Source organism: Lolium rigidum, chromosome 5, assembly GCF_022539505.1.
Source record: "Lolium rigidum isolate FL_2022 chromosome 5, APGP_CSIRO_Lrig_0.1, whole genome shotgun sequence".
NCBI lineage: Eukaryota > Viridiplantae > Streptophyta > Magnoliopsida > Poales > Poaceae > Lolium > Lolium rigidum.
In genome coordinates, this window is record NC_061512.1 from 159,877,515 (window position 1) to 159,899,055 (window position 21,541).

The 21,541-nt window shown below is 43.3% G+C and overlaps 2 protein-coding genes across 2 annotated transcripts; both read left to right on the forward strand.

Annotated features, from left to right (window-relative positions):
- The first annotated feature begins 12,463 nt into the window (after positions 1-12,463).
- On the forward strand, positions 12,464-16,530 carry LOC124653457 (enoyl-[acyl-carrier-protein] reductase [NADH] 2, chloroplastic-like). The gene is made up of 12 exons (XM_047192519.1): positions 12,464-12,710; positions 13,782-13,891; positions 13,974-14,029; positions 14,136-14,220; positions 14,301-14,348; positions 14,454-14,528; positions 14,658-14,769; positions 15,338-15,389; positions 15,468-15,519; positions 15,603-15,660; positions 15,872-15,970; positions 16,069-16,530. The coding sequence occupies exons 1-12, from the start codon at positions 12,464-12,466 to the stop codon at positions 16,197-16,199; spliced, it is 1,125 nt and encodes a 374-aa protein (XP_047048475.1). The 3' UTR covers positions 16,200-16,530.
- Positions 16,531-20,225: 3,695 nt separating this feature from the next.
- Positions 20,226-20,690, forward strand: LOC124656614 (11 kDa late embryogenesis abundant protein-like). Its single transcript, XM_047195326.1, has one exon. It carries the CDS (start codon positions 20,226-20,228, stop codon positions 20,688-20,690), a length of 465 nt encoding a protein of 154 aa, XP_047051282.1.
- The last annotated feature ends 851 nt before the right edge of the window (positions 20,691-21,541 follow it).

Here is a 21,541-nt window from a genome sequence, read left to right on the forward strand (position 1 = left end):
AGACTCAACAAAATGAAAAATTACTGTAAATAAACATGGGTTATCTCCCAAGAGTGCTTTTCTTTAACGCCTTTCAGCTAGGCGCAGAAAAAGAGCGAGCATCAAGTATTATCAAGTGAAGAAGCATCAACATCATAATTTGTTCTAATAATAGAGTCATAATGTGACTTCTTTCTTTTTCGAGGGAAGTGTTCCATACCTTCTTAAGTGGGAATTGATATTTAATAATCCCATCTCTCATATCAATGGCAACACCAACAGTTCTAAGAAACGGTCTTCCCAATATAATTGGACAAGAAGTATTGCATTCAATATCCAAAACAACAAAATCAACAGGGACCAGGTTATTGTTAACCATAATAAGAACATTATTAACTCTCCCAAAAGGTTTCTTTGCAACAATATCAACAAGATGAACATCCAAATAACATTGTTCCAACTGTGGCAATTCAAGCATATCATAGATTTTTCTAGGCATAACAGAAATACTTGCACCAAGATCACATAAAGCATTGCAATAAAAACCATATATTTTCATCTTAATGATGGGCTTCCAACCATCTTCTAACTTTTTAGGAATAGAGGCTTCACGTTTTAATTTCTCCTCTCTACTTTGCATAAAAGCATTTGTAATGTGCTTTGTAAAAGCCATATTTATAGCACTAGCATTAGGACTTATAGCAAGCTTTTGTAAGAACTTAATTACTTCAGATATATTGCAATCATCAAAATCAAACTCATTATTATCAAAAGTAAGAGGACTATTGTCTCCCATACTCTAAAAAATTTCAGCACACTTATTAGGAGCAGTTTCAGTGGTTCTAGGCAATTTTGTAGAAGGAGTGGGGACTTTGCCTACACCAATTATTTTACCATTAATAGTAGGAGAGGGGCTAGCATTTTAAAATTCATTACTACTGGTGGTGGTGACGGTACACATTTTAGTCAAATTATTACTTATACGAATTTCATCTTCGCTTTCCCACCTAGCATGCAATTCCATCAACATCCTAACATTTTCATCAATTCTAAATTGAATGGCATTCAAAATTTTACTTTCTTTAACATCATAAGGCAACATTTTTAATTTAAGAAAATCAACATCATGAGAAAAGCTATCAACTTTAGAAGCAAGAATATCAATTTTGCCAAGCTTTTCCTCAACAGTTTTATTGAAAGCAGTTTGTTTACTAATAAAATCATTAAGCACGACATCAAGATCAGAGGGTGCACTTTTATTGTTGATGTACAAATTTCTATAAGAATTGCCATAAGCATTACCATTATTAGAAGGATATGGCCTATAATTGTTGCTATCAAAATTATTCCTATAAGCATTGTTGTTGAAATTGTTGTTTTTAATGAAATTCACATCAACATGCTCTTCTTGAGCAACCAAAAAAGCTAATGGAATATTATTTGGATCAACATGTGCTTTACCATTAACAAGCATAGACATAATAGTATCAATCTTATCACTCAAGGAGGAGGTTTCTTCAACATAATTTATCTTCTTACCTCGTAGAGCACTATCGGTGTGCCATTCAGAATAATTTATCATCATATCATCAAGTAATCTAGTTGAAGCCCCCAAAGTAATGGACATAAAGGTCCCTCCAGAAGCTGAAACCAGGAGATTTCTTGAAGAAAAATTTAGTCCTGCACAAAAAGTTTCAATGATCATCCAAGTAGTCAGTCCATGAGTGGAACAATTCTTTACCAAAGATTTTATTCTTTCCCAAGATTGAGCAACATGTTCATTATCAAATTGTCTAAATTTCATTATGTCGCTTCTCAAAGATATAATCTTAGCAGGGGATAATATTTTCCAATAAAAACATCTTTGCATTTAATCCAAGATTCAATACTATTTGTAGGCAAAGATAGCAACCAATCTCTAGCTCTACCTCTTAAAGAGAAATGAAACAATTTTAGTTTTATAATGTCACCATCTACATCCTTATATTTTTGCATCTCACAAAGTTCAACAAATTATCAATATGAGAAGCGGCATCTTCAGTACTAACACCAGAAAATTGCTCTTTCATAACAAGATTTAATAAAGCAGGTTTAATTTCATAGAAGGCTGCTTCGCGAGCAGGTGGAGCAATAGGTGTGTACAAATAAAATCATTGTTGTTTGTGCTAGTAAAGTCACACAACTTAGTATTTTCAGCGGAACCTATTTTAGCAAAATTAAAACTAAGCAACAAAAATAACAGTTATAATATTATTTTTTTGTATTTTTGATATAATGAAGCGAACAAAATAAAATAGAGTAAACTAAGCAAAATAGTAACAAAGTAAAGAGATTGGAGATGAGAGACTCCCCTTGCAGAAATCCTCTTTCTCCCCGGCAACGGCGCCAGAAAAAGAGCTTGATGGTGCTTATCGTAACGCCGAATTGTTGGGGAACCCCAAGAGGAAGGTATGATGAGCACAGTAGGAAGTTTCCCTCAGTAAGAAACCAAGGTTTAATCGACCAGTAGGAGAAAGGCGTAACTTACTGAAGGTGTTGCTAGCTGACTAGTGGCAGAACGCACTACCAGCGTCAGCAACAACGTGGAACCTGCACACAACAGAACCAAAATACTTTGCCCCAACTTACAGTGAGGTTGTCAATCTCACCAGTTTTGCTGAACACAAAAGATTAAATGTATCGAGTGGAAGGAGATGTTTGCACTAATGAAAAAGAACAGAGCTTGCAGTAAGTAAACATAGCAGGATTACAGTGGTTGAATTTATCAGTGTAAAGGAAAGGACCAGGGTCCACAGTTCACTAGAGGTGTCTCTCCATAAAGATAAATAGCATGTTGGGTGAATAAATTACAGCTGGGCAATTGACAGTATATCGATCATACATGACAAGATGATTACTATGAGATTTGCTTGGGCATTACAACATAATATACAACATAATACATAGACCGTAATCCAACTGTGATGACTAATAATCCACCTTCCGGTTATCGTCTGAACCCCTTTCAGTATTAAGTTGCAAACAACAGATTATCACATTAATCAATGTGTGTAAAGTAAACAATAGAATTACCCTTGAATAAAACATTGTTATTTTTCTCCCTAGCAGCAACAACACATCTACAATCTTAGAAGTTACTAGAGGCATGAACCTACTATCGAGCATAAGTACCCTCTCTTGGAGTCACAAGCATCTACTTGGCCAAAGTATCTACTAGCAACGGAGAGCATGTAAGATCACAAATAACATATGACATGAATATATAATCGACCTCAACATAGTATACAATATTCATCGGATCCCAGCAAACACAACATGTAGGATTACATAAGGATGATCTTTATCATGTAGGGCAACTCACAAGATCTAAACATGAGACATAAATTGGAGAAGACAACCATCTAGCTACTGCTATATATGAACCCATAGTCCAGGGATGAACTACTCACGCATCACTTCGGAGGTGGGCATGACGATGTATATGCCCATGGCGATGATTTCCCCCTCCGGCAGGGTGCCGAGAAGAGCTTCAGAACCCCCCCGAGATGGGTTCTACGATGGCGATCGCGACGGAACTTTTCGTGGATGGAGGCTGGGGTATTCAGGGTTTTTCCGAGATCGTGAATAAATAGGCGGAGAGGCGATGTCGGTGGAGGCCAGGTGGCCCACACCACCCCTAGGCGCGGGCCAGGGCCAGGCAGCGCCTAGGGCAGGAGTGGCCACCCTGCTGCCCCCTTCGACTCCCCTCTGGACTCTGTCTTCGTTACGGTAAAATATTGATTTCGGCTTTTGTTTCGTCCAATTCCGAGAATATTTCCCGTACAACTTTTCTGAAATACAAAACATCAGAAAACAAGGAACTAACACTGTGACATCTTGTTAATAGGTTAGTGCCGGAAATCATATAAAAGTGCAACGAAGTGTAAGCAAAACATATATGAATTGGTGTAAAACAAGCATAGATCATCAAAAATTATAAATACATTTAAGACATATCACCCATCTGTTAGTCCTCCCGTGGTGTGGGATCTGTGGCCAGAGCCGGCGACGACGACTACCCTTCCTCTTCCTGCGCCGACGGTGCTGCACAGGTCATGGAAGATGATGAGGTTCTTGGACCTCGCAGTCAATGACTAGACATAAGCGTCGGACCACTAGGCATCCCAGACGCAAACGGACAATCATGGTCCAAAAACTATTTCTGTATCCATGATCCGACACTAACAAGCGTGTTTGGTCACTTTTAGTGTTCGAAATGCATCATGCCGTGAGGGACACATATTAGAACAAGGCACGGACGCATGTAAACAAACCGGTTCACCGGTATACATTTCAAAAGAACCATGTGGTGTCTGTTCTCAGCGCAGTAAGTGACGTGTTGATCTGATGGATCAGGGCTCACCTTGGCGAACGTTGTAGCTGTGTCACTGACAAGCCAACCCACTGAGCTTCGGAGGTGACCCCTGTTTTCGCCTCGCATTGGTAAACCCCCAGGCAGCCATGCCCCCAAAATCCCCCTGCCCAGCTCCCACCGGCCAACACTGCTCCCTCACTCAGCCTTCGTCCCCAAGAAGGCGAACCTACCTTTTCTCTAAACCCTCCTTGCAAAACCCCCAAATCATTCATGGCGAAGGGGAAGAAGAGCTCGGAGGAGCCGAGGTCTCCTCCATGGACTCCACCAAGGGTGCGGTTTGCCCCTGTTCTTTGTGCTCCGTACTTTGTTTTCGTAGGGATTGTTGCGATTTTCGTGGTTTTCCAGAAAGAAAATGGCATGAAAAAAAGTTGTCTCTTTTGTGTTCTTCCTCGCGCAGTTCTGTTACATATGTAGCCGATCTGTGATACTTCCCTTAAAAGAAGCACCTTTTGCTGTTTCACGGGTTCTCGCCAATAGCCCGTACCGAGAGGCGGGTTAACGGACCACTGTGCCGAGAGGCCAGAGGCTGGTCGACGGCGCGGCGGGTTCGATGCGCAGCAGCCAGCGCAGCCTGTCTAGCCCCGCCGCCCCCGCGTGTCCTCGTCGACCAGAGTCCAGAGGGCTGCATGGTCGCGGCTTCTTTCCTGCTATGTTCTTGTCTGCTTGAACCAATGTTCAGACTCGTTTCGCCTTCAGTATAATTTTTTCTGCATCTCCAAAGAAAAAAGTATGGATTTTGTGGGAAAACAAAATTATGCACATAGTACTCAATTTGGATTGCAAAAGCCGCTGAATTTCATCGATCTGGAAGGATTAATCCACCATGTTTTTTTATCTTAGTTTTTTTTTTCCTGAATTTCAAAGCCTTATGGCATTCAAATGCCTGTAGGCATACTGTGAGTTTAATGGTGGATTCTCGTGTTGTTCGCTGGATCGGTTGGCCAATAGGCGCAGCTCATCATCTTATATCCTGTTGATAGTTATGCATGTTCAGAGACCCTGTTGTTTCTGGCTTTCCAAAGAAGTTCAGAACCTGGCGGTGCTTGTCTTGAAATTGTCGTAGATAATAGATGTGGTGAGGTTAGAAGTTGAAAGCGGTTGGATGGTGTCTAGAATATAGTCTTGCTGCAGTTCAACAAAATTGTTTGACCCTGAAACATATTTCAGATGTAACCCGCTCCCTTTCATTCTCCAATTCATGCTCTCTTGCCTATTATGTTGCTATGAGATAAGATAATGATTGGGCCTCAACTTGTCTGAACCAATATAAATGAAAATGGATGGTAGTATATATGATATCTCCTTTTTTTTGCTACTGTATTCAAGCAGTCTGGATATATATTTTTTCTTCAGTTATAAATGCATATCTACACACATTGCATCAGTTTACAATTATAGCACGCTCAGCATTGACCGATGATGCAACAATCATCACAAGCCTACGACTTTCTTGGTTAGATTGTCATCATTTAGTGTAGTTTCATTCCCTCGATTTGCCTTTTTGTGTAATTTGTGGTTTACTGTTTCGTTTGGTTCATTTAATGCTACTATCCTATGCAGATCTGTATCTTTTATATATTTACCTCATCATGTTTAGTTCTGCAAAAACATGATAGCACTGAGTTTGGTGTGGGCTCTTGTAGCTGAAGCTGTGATGTTTTTTTTTATCTTAATCGTATCGTATCAATTGCATGCAGTTATATAACTTTCCAATGCTTCAAGTTTTAAAATATCCAGAAATCTTTTTTATGCAGAACACAGTTACACTCTGTCTGGATGGTACTGAAGCTGAAGTCTTGGCTAACTTCGATGCGTCTCAGCGATATTTCCGATATTGGTATTTCACTACTGCTGCATATAGGTACAGGGTAGAAGATCGGCTACTTTTTACAACACCACTCTCCGGTACATTCTACTATATGATCGAGCATGCTGGGCAGTATATTGTATTTGTAATTGCTGCACGTCAATATTGGTTAGTTGGATTTATTAACGATCATGGGTTTTGGGAGAGCGAGTGGGAGGATGTGGTAGGATTTTACATGAGAAGCTCTCGCACGAGATCAATTGACATGGGAGCAAACCATGGTGATGTGGCCGATGAGAGAGGAGGAGTGGAGAACACTAGGATGGGAGTCTTCCCTTTAAGGGAGGCATTGATTGCCCTCGCAAGCTACAAAGGTCCAAAGTCCAAATCTGGTGAACCTCATGGATTTCGTGATGGCATTGGCAGATGGATAGTGTACCTTATGGAAACCAAGTTCTGGACAATACTCAATCGAAGCCGTGTTTCAATGGTGACATATACCTACCCAAGGCTGGGTCCGGGCACAAAGAGGCTCGTCAACAGCTGGTCTGCTCGATGTAAAACCATCATGAGAGGCATAGAAGATGGATTTGAGTCTGAGGAGGAAATGGCAGAAGCAATGTCTTTCTTAGCTGAGGTACTCATATGTTATATAGATGCACACAAGGATGCAAAGCATGAATTCAAGCATGCCCTTTTACCTCCCAAGCCTAGGTTTGACACGTGGGAAGAAATTGATCAAGGTGACGGCCACCGCTTGATACCTAACCCAGATGCAGTGTCTTCAAAACCAGAGTCACGGCCACGTTATGCTAAGAACAGAGCAGGGTGCAAAAGGGGGAATATTTCACTTGTAGAGGACGAAAAGGTTCAGAAGAGATCAAAAAGAGAGGGTTTACGAGGAGGAGGAGTTGGTGGCCCTGCAGATGTCCCAAAATGGTTCCTCCATTGGGATCAAGAAATGAATGATAAAGTAAGTTCTGAGTAACATTTTTCTGAATATCATATGTGCCGCTTTAGTGCTTCTCTAAATTTTCCTTTTGTTTTCTTCTTTGTAATTCGCAGGGACGGTTGGATGAGTTGATTCGCAGGTCCAGAGCAGTCGGTCTGCACATTGGTGAGGCCCATTTTCGTCTGAAGGATAAACCACAAGACACCAACGAAAAGGATCAGCAAGATACTTGCAAGCCTAGTCTTGGTCTGGAGACTGAATCCGAAGACAACACCGATAGCAGTATGCTCATGCAAAGAGAACAGAGTACCCAAACATGCCAAGCAGGGCAGTATCCGAGTTCCACTCATCTCCCAGCACAGCAGCGCCTGCCGGTCCCTACCATATCACCTGAGGATATAAAGGACCTGCAGTGCAACCGCTTCATCAGTGATACTGTGATATCAACTTATTATGATAACCTTGCTCAAACCATGTCAGATGACAGTATATATTTGGTCCCCCCTTCCATATCCAACGGATTCTCCTGGGCCCCGTTAGATAACACCATTGACATTGCCTACCTGGCCTCACGTCGGCTAACAATTTTCCCTGTGAACAACGGAATACCTGACCAAGCAGATAGTGGATTGCACTGGTCATTGGTTGTGCTGGACGCAACCAATGTGGCATCTCCTAGACTGATCCACCATGACAGCAGCGAACATGTGATCAATCGCGACGCAGCTCAACGCCTTGCGGACGCACTCCGGCAGGTGCTCCCCTTCCAATTGGGTGACCTCATCGAGGGGCTTACTCCGGTGCAGCAGACAGGTTATGATTGTGCTATATATGCCTTAGCGATAACCACCTGTATTACTAATTGGTTGAGGAGAAATGTTGAAAGCGAGCCGACTTGGATACCCGATGTTCTTACGCATGTGACTCCGATGAGCGTTACTCGGATGCGTGAACTGCTCCCAGGGTTTTTCCATAATGATATGAGCATCCAGGACCTGATTTACAATTGTTTTGCACATAAGGAAGACCAGTCAATGGCTTCTCAAGACTATGATAGTGATCAGTCAATGAGTGATGGTGACAGTTGAAGACAAAGTCAATAGGCGACGGGGAGGCCTTTTCCTGATTTATTTTATCAAAGCAGATTCGAAAACTGGTGAACTATAAAGTTAACTTTTTGGCGATAGGTATGTCTTGTTTGCTACTGTGCTATACTTATCTCCTGGTAAGACAAAGCATATAATTTGTTCTCATGGCCTATAATCCGCACTATGAAATTCTTTTTTATATGGTTCTAGAAAGTTCCACAGACAGTGCTTTAAACACCTAAACTTATAGCACTATTTTTTCTTTTCCCATCGAGTATTTTGAACCTCTCTTACCTATGTGATATCATTCTAAAAGTTGATGGATACTTTATTTTTTTATCACTTTGTCGTCGGTAGCTTGATTTCTATCGATCATTTTGTTGATGTCAGTAGTAGTTCCATTTGGAGTCTAGTGGTGTCTGCCTGTCTGCACTTTTTCTTTTTCTTTTTCAATACTGTATGCAATATTCACGTCCAGTTACCTGCTGGTTTGTTGTCTTTATTGACTTACTTATTGCTGCTATCTAATTTATTATTACACAGACTCACAGTTTGTTCTTCAACTTACTATATAAAATATTGGATGCTATGAAGTATATGAAGTTTCTTTCACTTACTAAAACATCCATAATGAGCTTACACTTGTATTTCTGTATGCAGGTCCAAGCATGCATTGAATTAGCTGCCGAGTATGAAAGTAAGCTTGACCCTAAACAGCTAGATGAAATTGGGAATCTGCTAGCCATACTGGATCCTTGAGAACTCCACCGTGATTGCCAAGTTGTTATCGCACATGCTTTATCCTGGTAAACTTGTCTGAGGAGGTCTAGGTTGCACACCGCAGGAAGATAAAAGTTAAGAAAGGTGATTTTGCTTATGAAAATTCTGCCACAACTGAATCAGGCATTGAGGAGACCTTAAATAGGCTCGTTGGTTAGCTCAACAAGTCTCCGCTGGAAGTATTTGATGCTCTGTGCTGCACTAAATTATGTCAGTACCTTCAAAATCAGGTCATCAGATTCCATCAGGAGCACATGATGTACTCCCCTGTTTCTTTTTTTAGCTCCAGGACATTCCCACAGCTCAAAGCTCGAGGAACAACAAGGATGCATTTACCCGGTAGGCTTGGCTTCCACAGATAACAAACGTACAAACCTGTCCAACCTGCAGATTATTCAAAGTTTGCCAAATACACAACTTTTTTTGTTTGGAGGATATGCCATTGCAATACCTTCACGCTGGGTCTTGTTTCCAGTTGTCATACCTTCTAAAAAATGTAGATAGTTCCCACCCCTTTGAGCTCAACCATACACATGTACTAATTTCAGCTGCAGTAAGTAGTAGGCTGATCTTACTGAATGAAGGCCGGAGGTTTCGAAAGCCCAAGCAGACATATCTGCTCCTATATGACCAATGTAGTCTCAAGTTTTGCATCAGCAACGGTTCAGCAAAATGTTCCGCTTTAACTCCAGCAGATATTCAACAGAAGTTCAGAAACACGAATCAGTCCAGTATTTCTGTACCCATCAGTCTATAACATAAGATACGTTTCATGTGTTATCTGAACTTTCTCTGATAGATTTGGTGCGTATGCAACATATATGGCAACAGATCCTTCAGTTGGTCTAGCAGTTGAGTTTGAGTTGCTGCAGCGTGAATATCATGTGAAGAAGCCACTGAGAGTTGTGCCATCATGTGTAAAACTAGCAGATCTTGAAGCTGCACTCTAGCCTGGCTTTTCTTTGTTGAATGGTTTAGAAATAGGATCAACAGAAAGCAAGCAGTAATGATTGCGTATTCAGGCTCTGGGAAGGATGCTGGCCGTTTCTCTGCTGGTATGCAACTGTACAAAGCTCAAGAGGAGCTTATTAAGGTTGCTAAGGCATTTGGGGTTAAGTGGACTATTGGAAGAGGCGGTGGTCCTGCCTGTCTTGCTATACTGTCACAACCTCTAGAAACTGTCCACTGATCACGTTGGGTAACTCTTCAAGGTGAAGCGATTCCTCTGGAGAGAAGCATTTGTGCATTAGAACGCTTCAACATTTTACTGCTGCTCTTCTTGTACATGGTATGCATGCACCAAGCTCACCAAAACCAGAGTGGCGCTCTTTGATGGATGAAGTGGCTGTTGTTGCCACTTGCCACAGTGGGATAGGTTCCAATTTCTCCCAACAACCATGGCTTGTCAAGTATTCCCTCCTTGTAAGTGTTCACTCTTATTTGTGCTCCCTTTTAGATGCCTTTTTATTTACTCTATTGTTGCTAAATGCTGCTCTACAGCATATCCTTTTGAACGAAGGATCATAGCTCCTAGTATTTAGCACGCAAAGTTTCCCTTGCAGAGCCTTGCTACTTGTAGAAGCTGAATTCTTATGCTAAGTGATGTTATAGTGGTCTGCATAAAGTGACGTTGGTTTTGCAATTTCTGTGTCAAATAGGCAGCGCCAGAGTTAAAATATGGCATGATGAATATTGAAAGCGGGCCATCAAAACGAAAGCCAAGCGGAGGCACTGAATCCTTCCATTGAATCGTCTTGAGCTGACGATAGCTAGCAGCTCTGTATGATAACCTGCCAGTTTCTCACGGTTTGTGGTCATTTAAGCCAGGAGCTTCTTACAGCAAACCAAGCAACTTCTTCTACAGGTGACACATATTACCACCGATTACAGCTGTATGCTATTTTGGTTCTGTTATGCCTCTTGTAACCATGGTCGTTTACCAAATTTGTACAGCTGCGTGACAGAACATTTGGTACTAGATAGTTTTGTATCTAGCTGCAACCAAGTTTCTCCCGTAACATTCAGAAAATGTCTTGAAAGAAGTAAACTGAGACTGATAGCAGCACCATATATCATATAACTGTCACTGTATCTTCTCCCTCACTGCAACGTGCCTGTCCAATTCAGGTACCTGACCTCCTGCAGTGCAGAGCCATGCTTACCTGAGGCAGAGACCGTGATTCTTGCATCACATTCACATCGTTGAATGGGTTTGGCTAGCCTACGCATTGAAGCGCATCATGGACCCTAGTTAGCTTCCATGCATTCAAACCCCTGGCCGGCCTCATCTGTCAAAGGAGATGATGCATGCCGCGAGCTGGTGAACGTCAACACGACAAGAGAGTACGTCCCAGCCCCCAGGTAATCCTGACCATCGGTGCAGCTCAAGTGCTAAGATACTGTACGTTTATGTTCTGTGAGCTGATGTGCATGGCATGTTTATACTCATCCGTGAAAGGGAAGGTTTGACACTCTGTTTTATTTTTTTGGTCTGAACCAGTAGTTTTTTTTATTTTTTTGAGAGAGTCTGAACCAGTCAAGTCAGTAGTTTTTTTTTTGAGAAGAAGTCAAGTCAGTAGTTAGGCCACCCAAAATCGACATTGGCTTGAGAGAGAGGCCTTGGGTCCAGCCCACTTGTGTATCAAACAAGCATTTGTATCCAGCCCTTTTGCCTGACAGCCAGCCAACCCGAACAAAAACCCTCGCCACCTTCCCCTCCCTACCCATCGGCGGCTTTGGCCTTTGTTTGTTTGTTCCCCACCCCGCAGCCGCAGCAAGTCCCGTCCCGTCCCGTTCCAACAACATCCACCCCCCCTCGTGCTCTCCGCCCCAGATCGGATCGACCCGCGCCCTCACACTCCTCGCCGCATCCATCCCATTCCCCCGACGAGGTAAGGACCTACGCCGCGCCGCACCGCATTCCCTTCCTCTGCTCCGCCTCGAGCTTCTTTCGGAAAATCTCCTGCGGCCCACGGGACGTTCGATGACCAAGCTGGTTCAGCGCTTGGGTTTAGTTTCCACTTGGATGCATACAACTGCTGCTGCTGCCTCTTGTTTTCTAGTAGCGCTTCCAATTTCAGATGTAGCAGCTAGCTAGTACAAACAATGCCTGGGTTCCGATTTGACTTCGGATGCATCCAACTGCGGCCTCTTGTTTTCAGCACCACCTTGAATTTCACATGTACTAGTTTTGTTTGGAAAATTTTCATAGAGGCAGCCGAATGCCTTTTATGTCTGTGCCTCTTGTGTTAGATAGGTTCTTCATCACACCTACAGATTACCTACTGCTCTAGGATAAACACAGAATTATTCATGCAACCAAATATCCAATTAAACTCAGATGATGTAACCAAACCATTCATGCTTTAAGGCTCATACATGACACATAGTCTCTACTTGTTGCAGTTCCACGTCTGTCTGCCGTGTTTCTACGCAAAAGCACCATGGGTGCGTCCGCGGCTACGGGTATCCAGATGGTGGCGGCGCGCCCTTGCATCCCTGCTTGCCAGCGGATGCTCGGCTCAAGATCTCTAGTTTCTGCGTTTGGAAGGGCACTCAGCACCAGGACTGGCTTTGCGAGCTGTGTGCAGACCGCCTCGGCGGGGCCACTTGTTGCTGCAAAGTACAAGAGGCTTGCTGTGAGGGCCATGTCCCAGGGAGCTGCCCCAGGACTCCCCATTGATCTCCGAGGTAAGCTAAATCCAGTTGTGCTTTTACTCAAGAAATTTACAACATGATAGATGGTTACCCCTGTACTTAGGATTACTGCATTTTTTCCTCAATTGCTTGTTCTTGCCATTTTGGTATCTTTGTGTAATAACCGTATAAGGATGTTCTATATGTTTCAGTTGTGCTTCTCTGTGTCAACAGTTAAACTTGTCTTGTGCCTAGCAGTAGTATACAACTGAGTAAGGCCATCTTCAGATTTAGGTCAAAATGTGTACCGTGCTTTCCACATTATCAAGTCTAGAATTACATTATGTAGTCTCGCTCTAGAACTGTGAATGTTCAATGCATTTTTAAGTTAACATGGATACCGCAGTACTTTCAAATTTGGCACAATGCATAAGAGAATGTGGAAATGGAAATAAGATCCCACTAGAATCTAAAGACAACATTCAAACCGAATGCCACTAGGAAACAAAAAAGAACATATCTTGAAGATTATAATATACCAGTCAAAACTGTTTAACTACAGTATCACATAGTACTACGTACAGTCTGAATTAAGCTTTGCTTGACTGGGCGGAACAAAGTTCCAAATATTCTGTAAAAAACAATAAAAACAAAGTAGATAAAATCATAAAACGTTTCTTCACCAAATTGAGACTGGTTATGGTAAATCCCAAGTCCTTACATCTCTATGGTGGTGCTGTCTTGGTCATGGATACGACTCACAGATTTGTGGATAAGCTTGCAATGAAGTGCCTTAATGCTTTCCCTTCGAAATATTTTTCACAGCAGGTCTTTTAACTTGCATGTGCGTTTCATTGACCGTCCCTTTTCATTGGGAAATATGTTTGTCTTTCTAGAGGTTGTTCAGTTTACCAATTTGGTCCTTCTGTTCCGATGTGATTCATTAATGAGCTTAGGAGGATGCTTACACGCATAACATTGTACCATAATTGACATTTATGGACATGCTTGCTTTCTACCTGAAATTATGATTAGAACACTTTGGAGAGCTAGCTGCATGGGGCTGGTACTTTCTAGTCTCACCTAAGTACTCTAAATTTACTATTTCATATGCCATCTTTTCAGGTAAAAGAGCGTTTATTGCTGGAGTCGCTGATGATAATGGTTATGGCTGGGCAATAGCCAAGGCTCTTGCTGCAGCTGGCGCTGAAATTCTTGTTGGTACATGGGTGCCTGTAAGTTGGTATCTTTCATGAAAGTTAATTTACTCTGGTGGTTATTCTAGTGAACAATCTTACCGACCATCTGCATTTTCAGGCACTGAACATATTTGAGACGAGCCTGCGACGTGGAAAGTTTGATGAATCACGGAAGTACGTCCATCTACTTCTTCTACCATATAATCCCATTTCGTCCACTTCAGTGTTCCTTGTTGGATCTATTGTCCTCTGTCTGTTGTGTGACAATCACTCGATGCAGGCTGCCTGATGGATCTCTTATGGAGATTACTAAGGTCTATCCACTGGATGCAGTTTATGACTCCCTGGAGGATGTTCCTGAACATGTAATGCTCATATGTATTTAGGATATTCTCTTTGTCAGTTACAATGCTTGACTTATTGACACCTTCTATTTTTGCTGAAGGTTAAAACAAATAAGAGGTATGCGGGGTCCTCAAAATGGACTGTGAAGGTGAGTTACAACATGCCTCTTGAACTCATAATGGTGATAGACGAAGACTATGCTGCAATAATACTTCCTATTGAAGGCCTAATTCCTATATGCTTCATTTGATAGGAAGTTGCTGAGACTGTGAAGGATGATTTTGGCAGCATCGACATCCTTGTGCATTCTCTTGCCAATGGTCCTGAGGTGAAGCCTCTCTCATGAACAGATGCAGACACACGCGTGCTACCACTGTTGTTATCATCATCATTATCATCACAGTCATTGGTAGTAGTTATAATTGTTTGGTTAACCTCATTCTTTTTTACTTAAAAGGTAACAAAGCCTTTGCTGGAGACATCAAGAAGTGGCTATCTTGCTGCAGTTTCAGCATCTAGTTACTCGTATATTTCTTTACTCCAGCACTTCCTTCCCATCATGAATCCAGGTAATAGTCCCTACTGATATGCTTTCACTGTTCTTATTCTTGTGCTGTTTTCTTTTGCTGTTGTACTACCATCTGAGTTTAAATGGTCAAGCGTATCAGCGTTTATCTAGTACACTTGCCCTTCGATTGGATTAATTGTTGGATAAAGGGCGAATGTCAATGTAAATCTGCCTGATGCCCTATATGAATTATTGGAAAGTTAACCATCATAAATGACAGGGGTACATAATATGGCATTTTTTACATTGGATACAACTATATATTTAGCTGTACGATTTTTTTTCCATATATGTGCCTGGAAAGTTAAGCATCATAAATTACAGGGGTAATAATATGGCATTTTTTCTACATTGGATACAACTATATATTTAGCTGTAGGAATTTTTTTGCCATATAAACAATATGATGGGACAATATGTGTAGTGTTTCTTTTTTATCACTTTGGCGTTCAACAATTCCGTCTGTGAACTCAGATTAGAAACTATTTGTTTGCACTGTTTTTTCTTATTCCAATATTTAATGGGAGGTGACCCAGCTTACATTGTTTTGTTATTTCAATGTTTAATAGGAGGTGCAAGTATCTCTTTAACATACATTGCTTCAGAAAGGACAATTCCTGGGTAAATCTTCTTCTAATGATTTCATGGCGATGAAGTGAATTATTTGTACTTATGATCTGTTTGGTTGTTGCTTTTTAGGTATGGTGGTGGCATGAGTTCAGCTAAAGCAGCACTTGAGAGTGATACCAGAGTATGTACTCTGACATGACTCAATATCTGTACAGAAGTGCTTTGTTTTGCGTACCTTAACTTAAATTCGTCTTATCTATTTAGGTTCTTGCTTATGAAGCAGGCCGGAAAGGCAAAATCAGAGTGAACACTATATCAGCAGGTATATTCTTTGCCAAAAATTAAATAATTTTCTGTTTCTAGGAAACCTTTCGGCATAAAGCTTTCCATTAGAAAATGTCATCTGTTTACTAAATTAACAGTTATAGTGGTTTAGGGCTAGTCTAGCTTTAACAATTCAGTAGCTGTGCTATCCGTGTTCCTTCATCACCATGATCATGATTCATCTATTGAATTTTTCCTTATTTCCTTAGGTCCATTGGGGAGCCGAGCTGCCAAAGCTATTGGGTTCATCGAGAAGATGATAGAGTACTCTTACGTTAACGCGCCGTTGCAGAAGGAACTCTTGGCAGGTAAAAAAGTGACTCCTTCCTCTTATTACCACTCTTTCTCTGCCACTATTGAGATACTCCATCTATAAGTTACTTATAAATCGTCTCATGTTTGACAGATGAAGTGGGAAATGCAGCAGCATTTTTAGTGTCTCCATTGGCGTCTGCAATTACTGGCTCAACTGTCTATGTTGACAATGGACTCAACACGATGGCTCTCGCGGTTGATAGCCCTACTCTATCCACCTAAACATGCTCTTTATCTCCGAATCTGGTGTAGTGAGTTCGAGCTTGAGTGGTTTGTAGCTGGCCCACTCCAAACGAGGCTGTCAATGTAGTTTTGAAACTAGATTGTTGGGATGAATTTGTAAGAGGTAGAGATGGTAGGTTCGAGGATAGAAAAGTTGCTGGAGCATGGGAGATTGTGTGCCTTGTTTCCATTAAGTCCGGACTATATGTTGGTATTTAAAAATAGAGGTGTGGTAGTGCAGTCAATTGTTTTGTTTTATCCTGTTATTATCCTATGGATCTGGAAGAGGAGACAAAAAAGAAAGGAATAAAAGGGATTGCATTTGCAATTATATCTACCTTCTCATCATGTTTCAAGTTTGGATTGGTCTGTATACAGTAGCTTTTATATTGTCCTGTTGAGGCCACCAGTAAACTTTGTAAATATGCCTATACTTTGGCTATGTATCTTTCAAGCAGAAGTTAATTGATGAAAAAAGTTCGTAGTGGTGCCAACTAAGAACTATTACCTCTGTCCGGAAATAAATCACTAAGCCTTTTCTATATACATATCTATTTTTTTTTTTTGAAGATGTTATACATATCTATATCTATATATGTGTTGAAGTATGTCTAGATATATCTGTATCTTGACAAAATCGAGTCACTTAGATATATTTGTATCTAAACAAAATTGAGTCACTTATTTTCAAGCGGAGGAATTAGAGCATCTCCAGCCGCGTCCTCCAAAGGGATTTGGGGCGCGCCGGACAAAAAATGCGTTCCAGCCGCGTCCCCTAAAACCCAGTTTTGTCCGGCGCGCCCTGATACGGTGTTCGGCGCCCTGAGCCCGTCCCCGTCCCACAGGGGACGCACCGGGGATGCCGGACACACCGAAAAGCGAGGCGGGGAGTGGCGGGGCCGACCTGTCAGCGGCACAATTAATTTTAACCTAACTGTCGCCTACCTCGCGACGGAAGTTATTGGCGCGCAGCGACGGTGTAGTTCCCGCAGCGACGGTGCAGTTCCCACAGAGGGCGCAGCGACGCGTCCCGTCGCGCCTAGCTCTGCGTGCCGGCGTTAATGAGCGCCACCGCTCATCCGCCTCCCTCCGACCTATAAAAAGGGGCGCCTCTCATCGTCCCTCTCACACACAAACCCTAGCGCCTCTCTCCCAAACCCTAGCCACCACCATCTCTCAACAAGACTCGACGTTTATGTCTGGTAGAGGCGGAGGCCGACCTCGCGGCCGCGGCCGTGGTCGTGGTCGTGGCATAGCTGAACGCTCGCCGTCGCCTCCCACGCCGTCGTCTTCATCGTCGGAGATGGACATGGAGCCGGAAGTGCTGTTCGAGTTTGTCCTCGTCCTCAAGGGCGACCCGCGCGGCATCCAGAGGCTGCCGGACTCCTTCGCCGAGTACGTCGACGGCGTACGCCCGCGCAAGATGCATCCGCGGGAGCATTCGTGCGGCTACTACCGGTGGATCGTCGACGCGATCTACGACGCGCGCGGCAAGATGTACCTCAACATCGGCTGGGAGAAGTTCGCGTGCCACCACAGCCTCGAAGCCGGCTTCATCCTCGTGTTCTCCTACTTCGGCAACAGGGACATGAGCGTCAAGGTCTTAGACGAGAGGCGCTGCCGCCGGGACTACCTCGGCGACAGGGACTCCCACAACGACAACACCGACGAGGAGGACGACTGAGTGTTGTTCTTTGCAGCGAATACGTGCACGGAGGTTTCTGCCTGTTCGCCTCATCGGTAGAACCAACAAGGGCACCATCGTCCCGCTGGATTTTCCAGTTTAGGTGACTGGGTGTGCCCTCGAGTGTTCTTTCTTAGCAGCGAACACAGGAAACCTCCGATGCACGGCCTAGTTAGGTTTAGTTTGTTTGCAATATTTTATATTTGTGTCCACCACGGTTCCAACTATGTATTAGTTTGTGGAAATCACGTGCTCAATTATGTATTAGTTTGTGGAAATTGAAATAAAAATGCCAAAAAAAAGTATTTTAAATGTTTGGGGGCGGCGTTTGGGGGACGCGACTGGGGAGCGACGTCCCCCAAAGGCGGCACGAATAAAACACGTCCCCCAAATGCTCAATCCGGCGCGGTTTGGGGGACGCTTTGGGGGACGCGGCTGAAGATGCTCTTATTAGTTCGTGTTAAATTGTAAGATGTTCTAGCTGTATCTAACGCATTTCACTGTCCTTGTGTAGTCTATATTTAAATATTCAAAACTTATTTTCCTTCAAATTCTAAGATATTTTAGATATTTTAATATATACTACATGTGAACTATGGATAGATGTTACGTTTTGACCCGGTGATGACATGATGTACGTGTTTCTTCGGCCGTTAGTTCAGGTAAGTTTGCTGCCTTAGGACTATGGTGTTGCTATCCGCAGAGGTCGGTTTTGCTAATTTAGGCCTCCGATGTTGCTACCGGTGGAAGACTGCTTTTTGCTACTGGCGGAGGACTGCTTTGCTACCTTAGGCGTCAGGCGTTGCTACTGCCAGTTCCGGACGTTGCTGCCTTGGACGGATGGAGTTGCTCCAATCTTGGACGGCGCTGATGCCAGTTGTAGGCGAGGTCTCCGTTGATGTCTCCGAGGATTTGCAACATATAAATAATTTGTTTGCTACAACATTTTTACGATTTTGCTACAATTGCAAAATATGTTTGCTTCCAGTTCTCCAACGAGTTCCATGTCGATGTCTCCGACGATATCCATTTTTGCTACAATAGGACAATCTTTTGCTACGCGCTCTCCGGTGAGTCTTTTTTTTTGAGGATGAATCACAATATATTAAGCATGCAAGCCGCCTCATTAAAAACCTTCAAGTCTCATTCGGTACCCTGATAAGGAAAATAGTGTGTCAGAAACTTGCTGTCCGAGTTCAAAACACACTTACATCAGAGATTACATCTTGAAGCACATGGTCTGGTGGATCACCATCCCAAACTATAACCTGGTTTGTATCAAAACTATATCTAGCTAAATTGTGAGCTACCCTATTTGATTCTCTAGGACAATATTTGAACGAAATTCCACCAATCCTTTGACCAATATGAAAACAGTCTATGAGAATCGCCGTTCTCGGAGTCCACATCTCAATATCCCCATTGCAAGCATTCACCACTTCTAGATTATCAGATTCCCCATTGCAAGCATTCACCACTTCTAGATTATCAGATTCTATAACTGTTGGAGAGCACTGAATATTCTCTACTAGCTCTAGTCCTCTTTTTAATGATATTGTCTTAGCTGTAGAAGCATCCAGGATGTTTCCAATTGCTTCCCCTTTTGAATTCTTGATTACAGCTGCTGCTGCCCCGATTCCCGGTGGAAAAAACTTGCATCAAAGAACACTAAAGTAAAAGATATGATTTCATTGTCTTTCCGGCGAGTTCATCCTATTTCTTTTATTTCGTGGATGAACCATTTTTGTTACACTGAAGTAAAAAATATGATTGTTTTTGCAACCCGATAGTAAAAAGGACACCGTAAGCACGGTGGCTAGAAGGTTAGGAAATCAGATTCCCGGGATATGCCCAGTACTGTCCATGAAAACGGTCCAATCCTCTAGGATCCCGAGCTTGTATTGCACGGGGACCAGGCTGTGAAATGAGATCCCGGAGACGCCCGGTACTGTCCTTAAATGAAAAGGACATCTCCCTACATTTTCGTCAAAGGAAACAAAATAAACGCGTAGATAGAGCATCTCAGCAGCTTGGAAACAAAATGAATTCGTGTTACTTTCGCGAATCTGATTCATCTTCCAGAGACTGCACACGGGGTCCTAAACGGGCCGACAGCACCTTCTCGACGAGGCACACGTGCACCTCGGCGAGCCGCACCGCGTACGTGCCGACCTGAGAATCTGGGACACCGGACACGTACGTGCCCCTTGATCCTATTGTGCTCACGAGCGCTCCATATATTACCATCGAGCTGTGTCAAATTAAGACAACGATCACACGAGACACAGCTGAAACAGATATCGTTGGTTTAGCTTTAGCTAGAGACACAGACGAAGTCGGCGATGCAGGGCGGGAAGAGCTCGAGTGCGGTGGGCGCGGCGAAGGAGGCGGTGGCGAACGTGGGCGCGTCGGCGTGGGCGGGGAAGGAGAAGACCAAGGCCGTGGTGCAGGAGAAGGTGGACAAGGTGAAGGCGCACGACCCGGCGGCCAAGGCCTCCGCCGAGGCCAAGAAGCAGGAGCGGATCCAGGAGGTGGAGGCCGTCAAGCAGGACGCCATGCGCCAGAACGCCGCCGCCAAGGAGCACACCGCCGCCGCAAGCTTCCACCCCACACCTGACGCAGACAGGGAGGCCCGCGCCGTGGAGGTGGAGGGCCCCGGCGCAGGGCCGGCGGGCGCCGCCGATGCGTCGCGGACGGCGGCAGCCCCGCGTGCGGGGAGCATAGACGACGGCCGCCTGCCCTCGGGGGCGGGGCACGCGGTGGGCACCCTGCATGCGCGCGGCACGGCCGCCGGCCGCTCGATGTAGGAGGAGAGCTCGTCTGAGATTTCTCTCCACGGCGATTTGCGCGCGCGTGTGTAAAATGGCTTTGCGATCAGCGAGCGTTATGTTTGTTCGACTTTGCTGCTGTACTTATTATACTGGTTTGGTTGTCTGTCTTGCGTCTTGTCTGGTTTGAAAATGGAAACTATGATGAAGAGCTGTATACTTGCTATTGTGGCTCTGAATTCTGATGGGCAGCACATGCGTCACGATACTCGTTCACCTCAGTTTTCGGATTAGCTCTATTTCCCTAAAATAACATACTGCGCCACTGGTATGATGCCGAGGAAATTATATGCTCTTGATTATAAGAGCATCTACACCGCCGCGTGCCCCAAAGCCTCCTTTTATGCATTAGTCGGCGCGGTCAAATACGATGTTCAGCGTCCGAGGCATGTCTCAAAGGTCGTTCACCTAGCTTGTGTATGTAAATTATTATGTGCCAAGATCTTAACAAGTACTACAAACCCTAGGAATACTTCACTACGGTACTGAATGATAGTTGTACCAATAACATAATAACATACAAGTACATACAAGTACGAGGAAGAAGGGAAGTGAATACTTCACTACGGTACTGAATGATAGTTGTACCAATAACATAATAACATACAAGTGCGAGGAAGAAGGGATGTGAAAAGTTGAATGGAGCAGGTGCGCACGTCACTTAAAATAACAAATAGAATGGAAGAAAAATAGTTTGGAATCTTTTTGTGCAAATTTAGATTATTTAAAATTCAAAATAAATTCTTGAAATATATATATTGACAATGACATAAAAAATCTAAAATATTTTTCCCACATTCTAATTGTTATGTTTAAGTGATCTGCAAATT

Bases quoted from the DNA above. Each gene is read 5' to 3' on its own strand.
- LOC124653457 (XM_047192519.1), top strand. From the start codon at position 12,464: ATGGGTGCGTCCGCGGCTACGGGTATCCAGATGGTGGCGGCGCGCCCT. The intron at 14,349-14,453 runs GTGAGTTACAAC...TTCATTTGATAG, and splicing joins CCTCAAAATGGACTGTGAAG to GAAGTTGCTGAGACTGTGAA. The intron at 15,390-15,467 runs GTAAATCTTCTT...GTTGCTTTTTAG, and splicing joins TCAGAAAGGACAATTCCTGG to GTATGGTGGTGGCATGAGTT.
- LOC124656614 (XM_047195326.1), top strand. From the start codon at position 20,226: ATGCAGGGCGGGAAGAGCTCGAGTGCGGTGGGCGCGGCGAAGGAGGCG.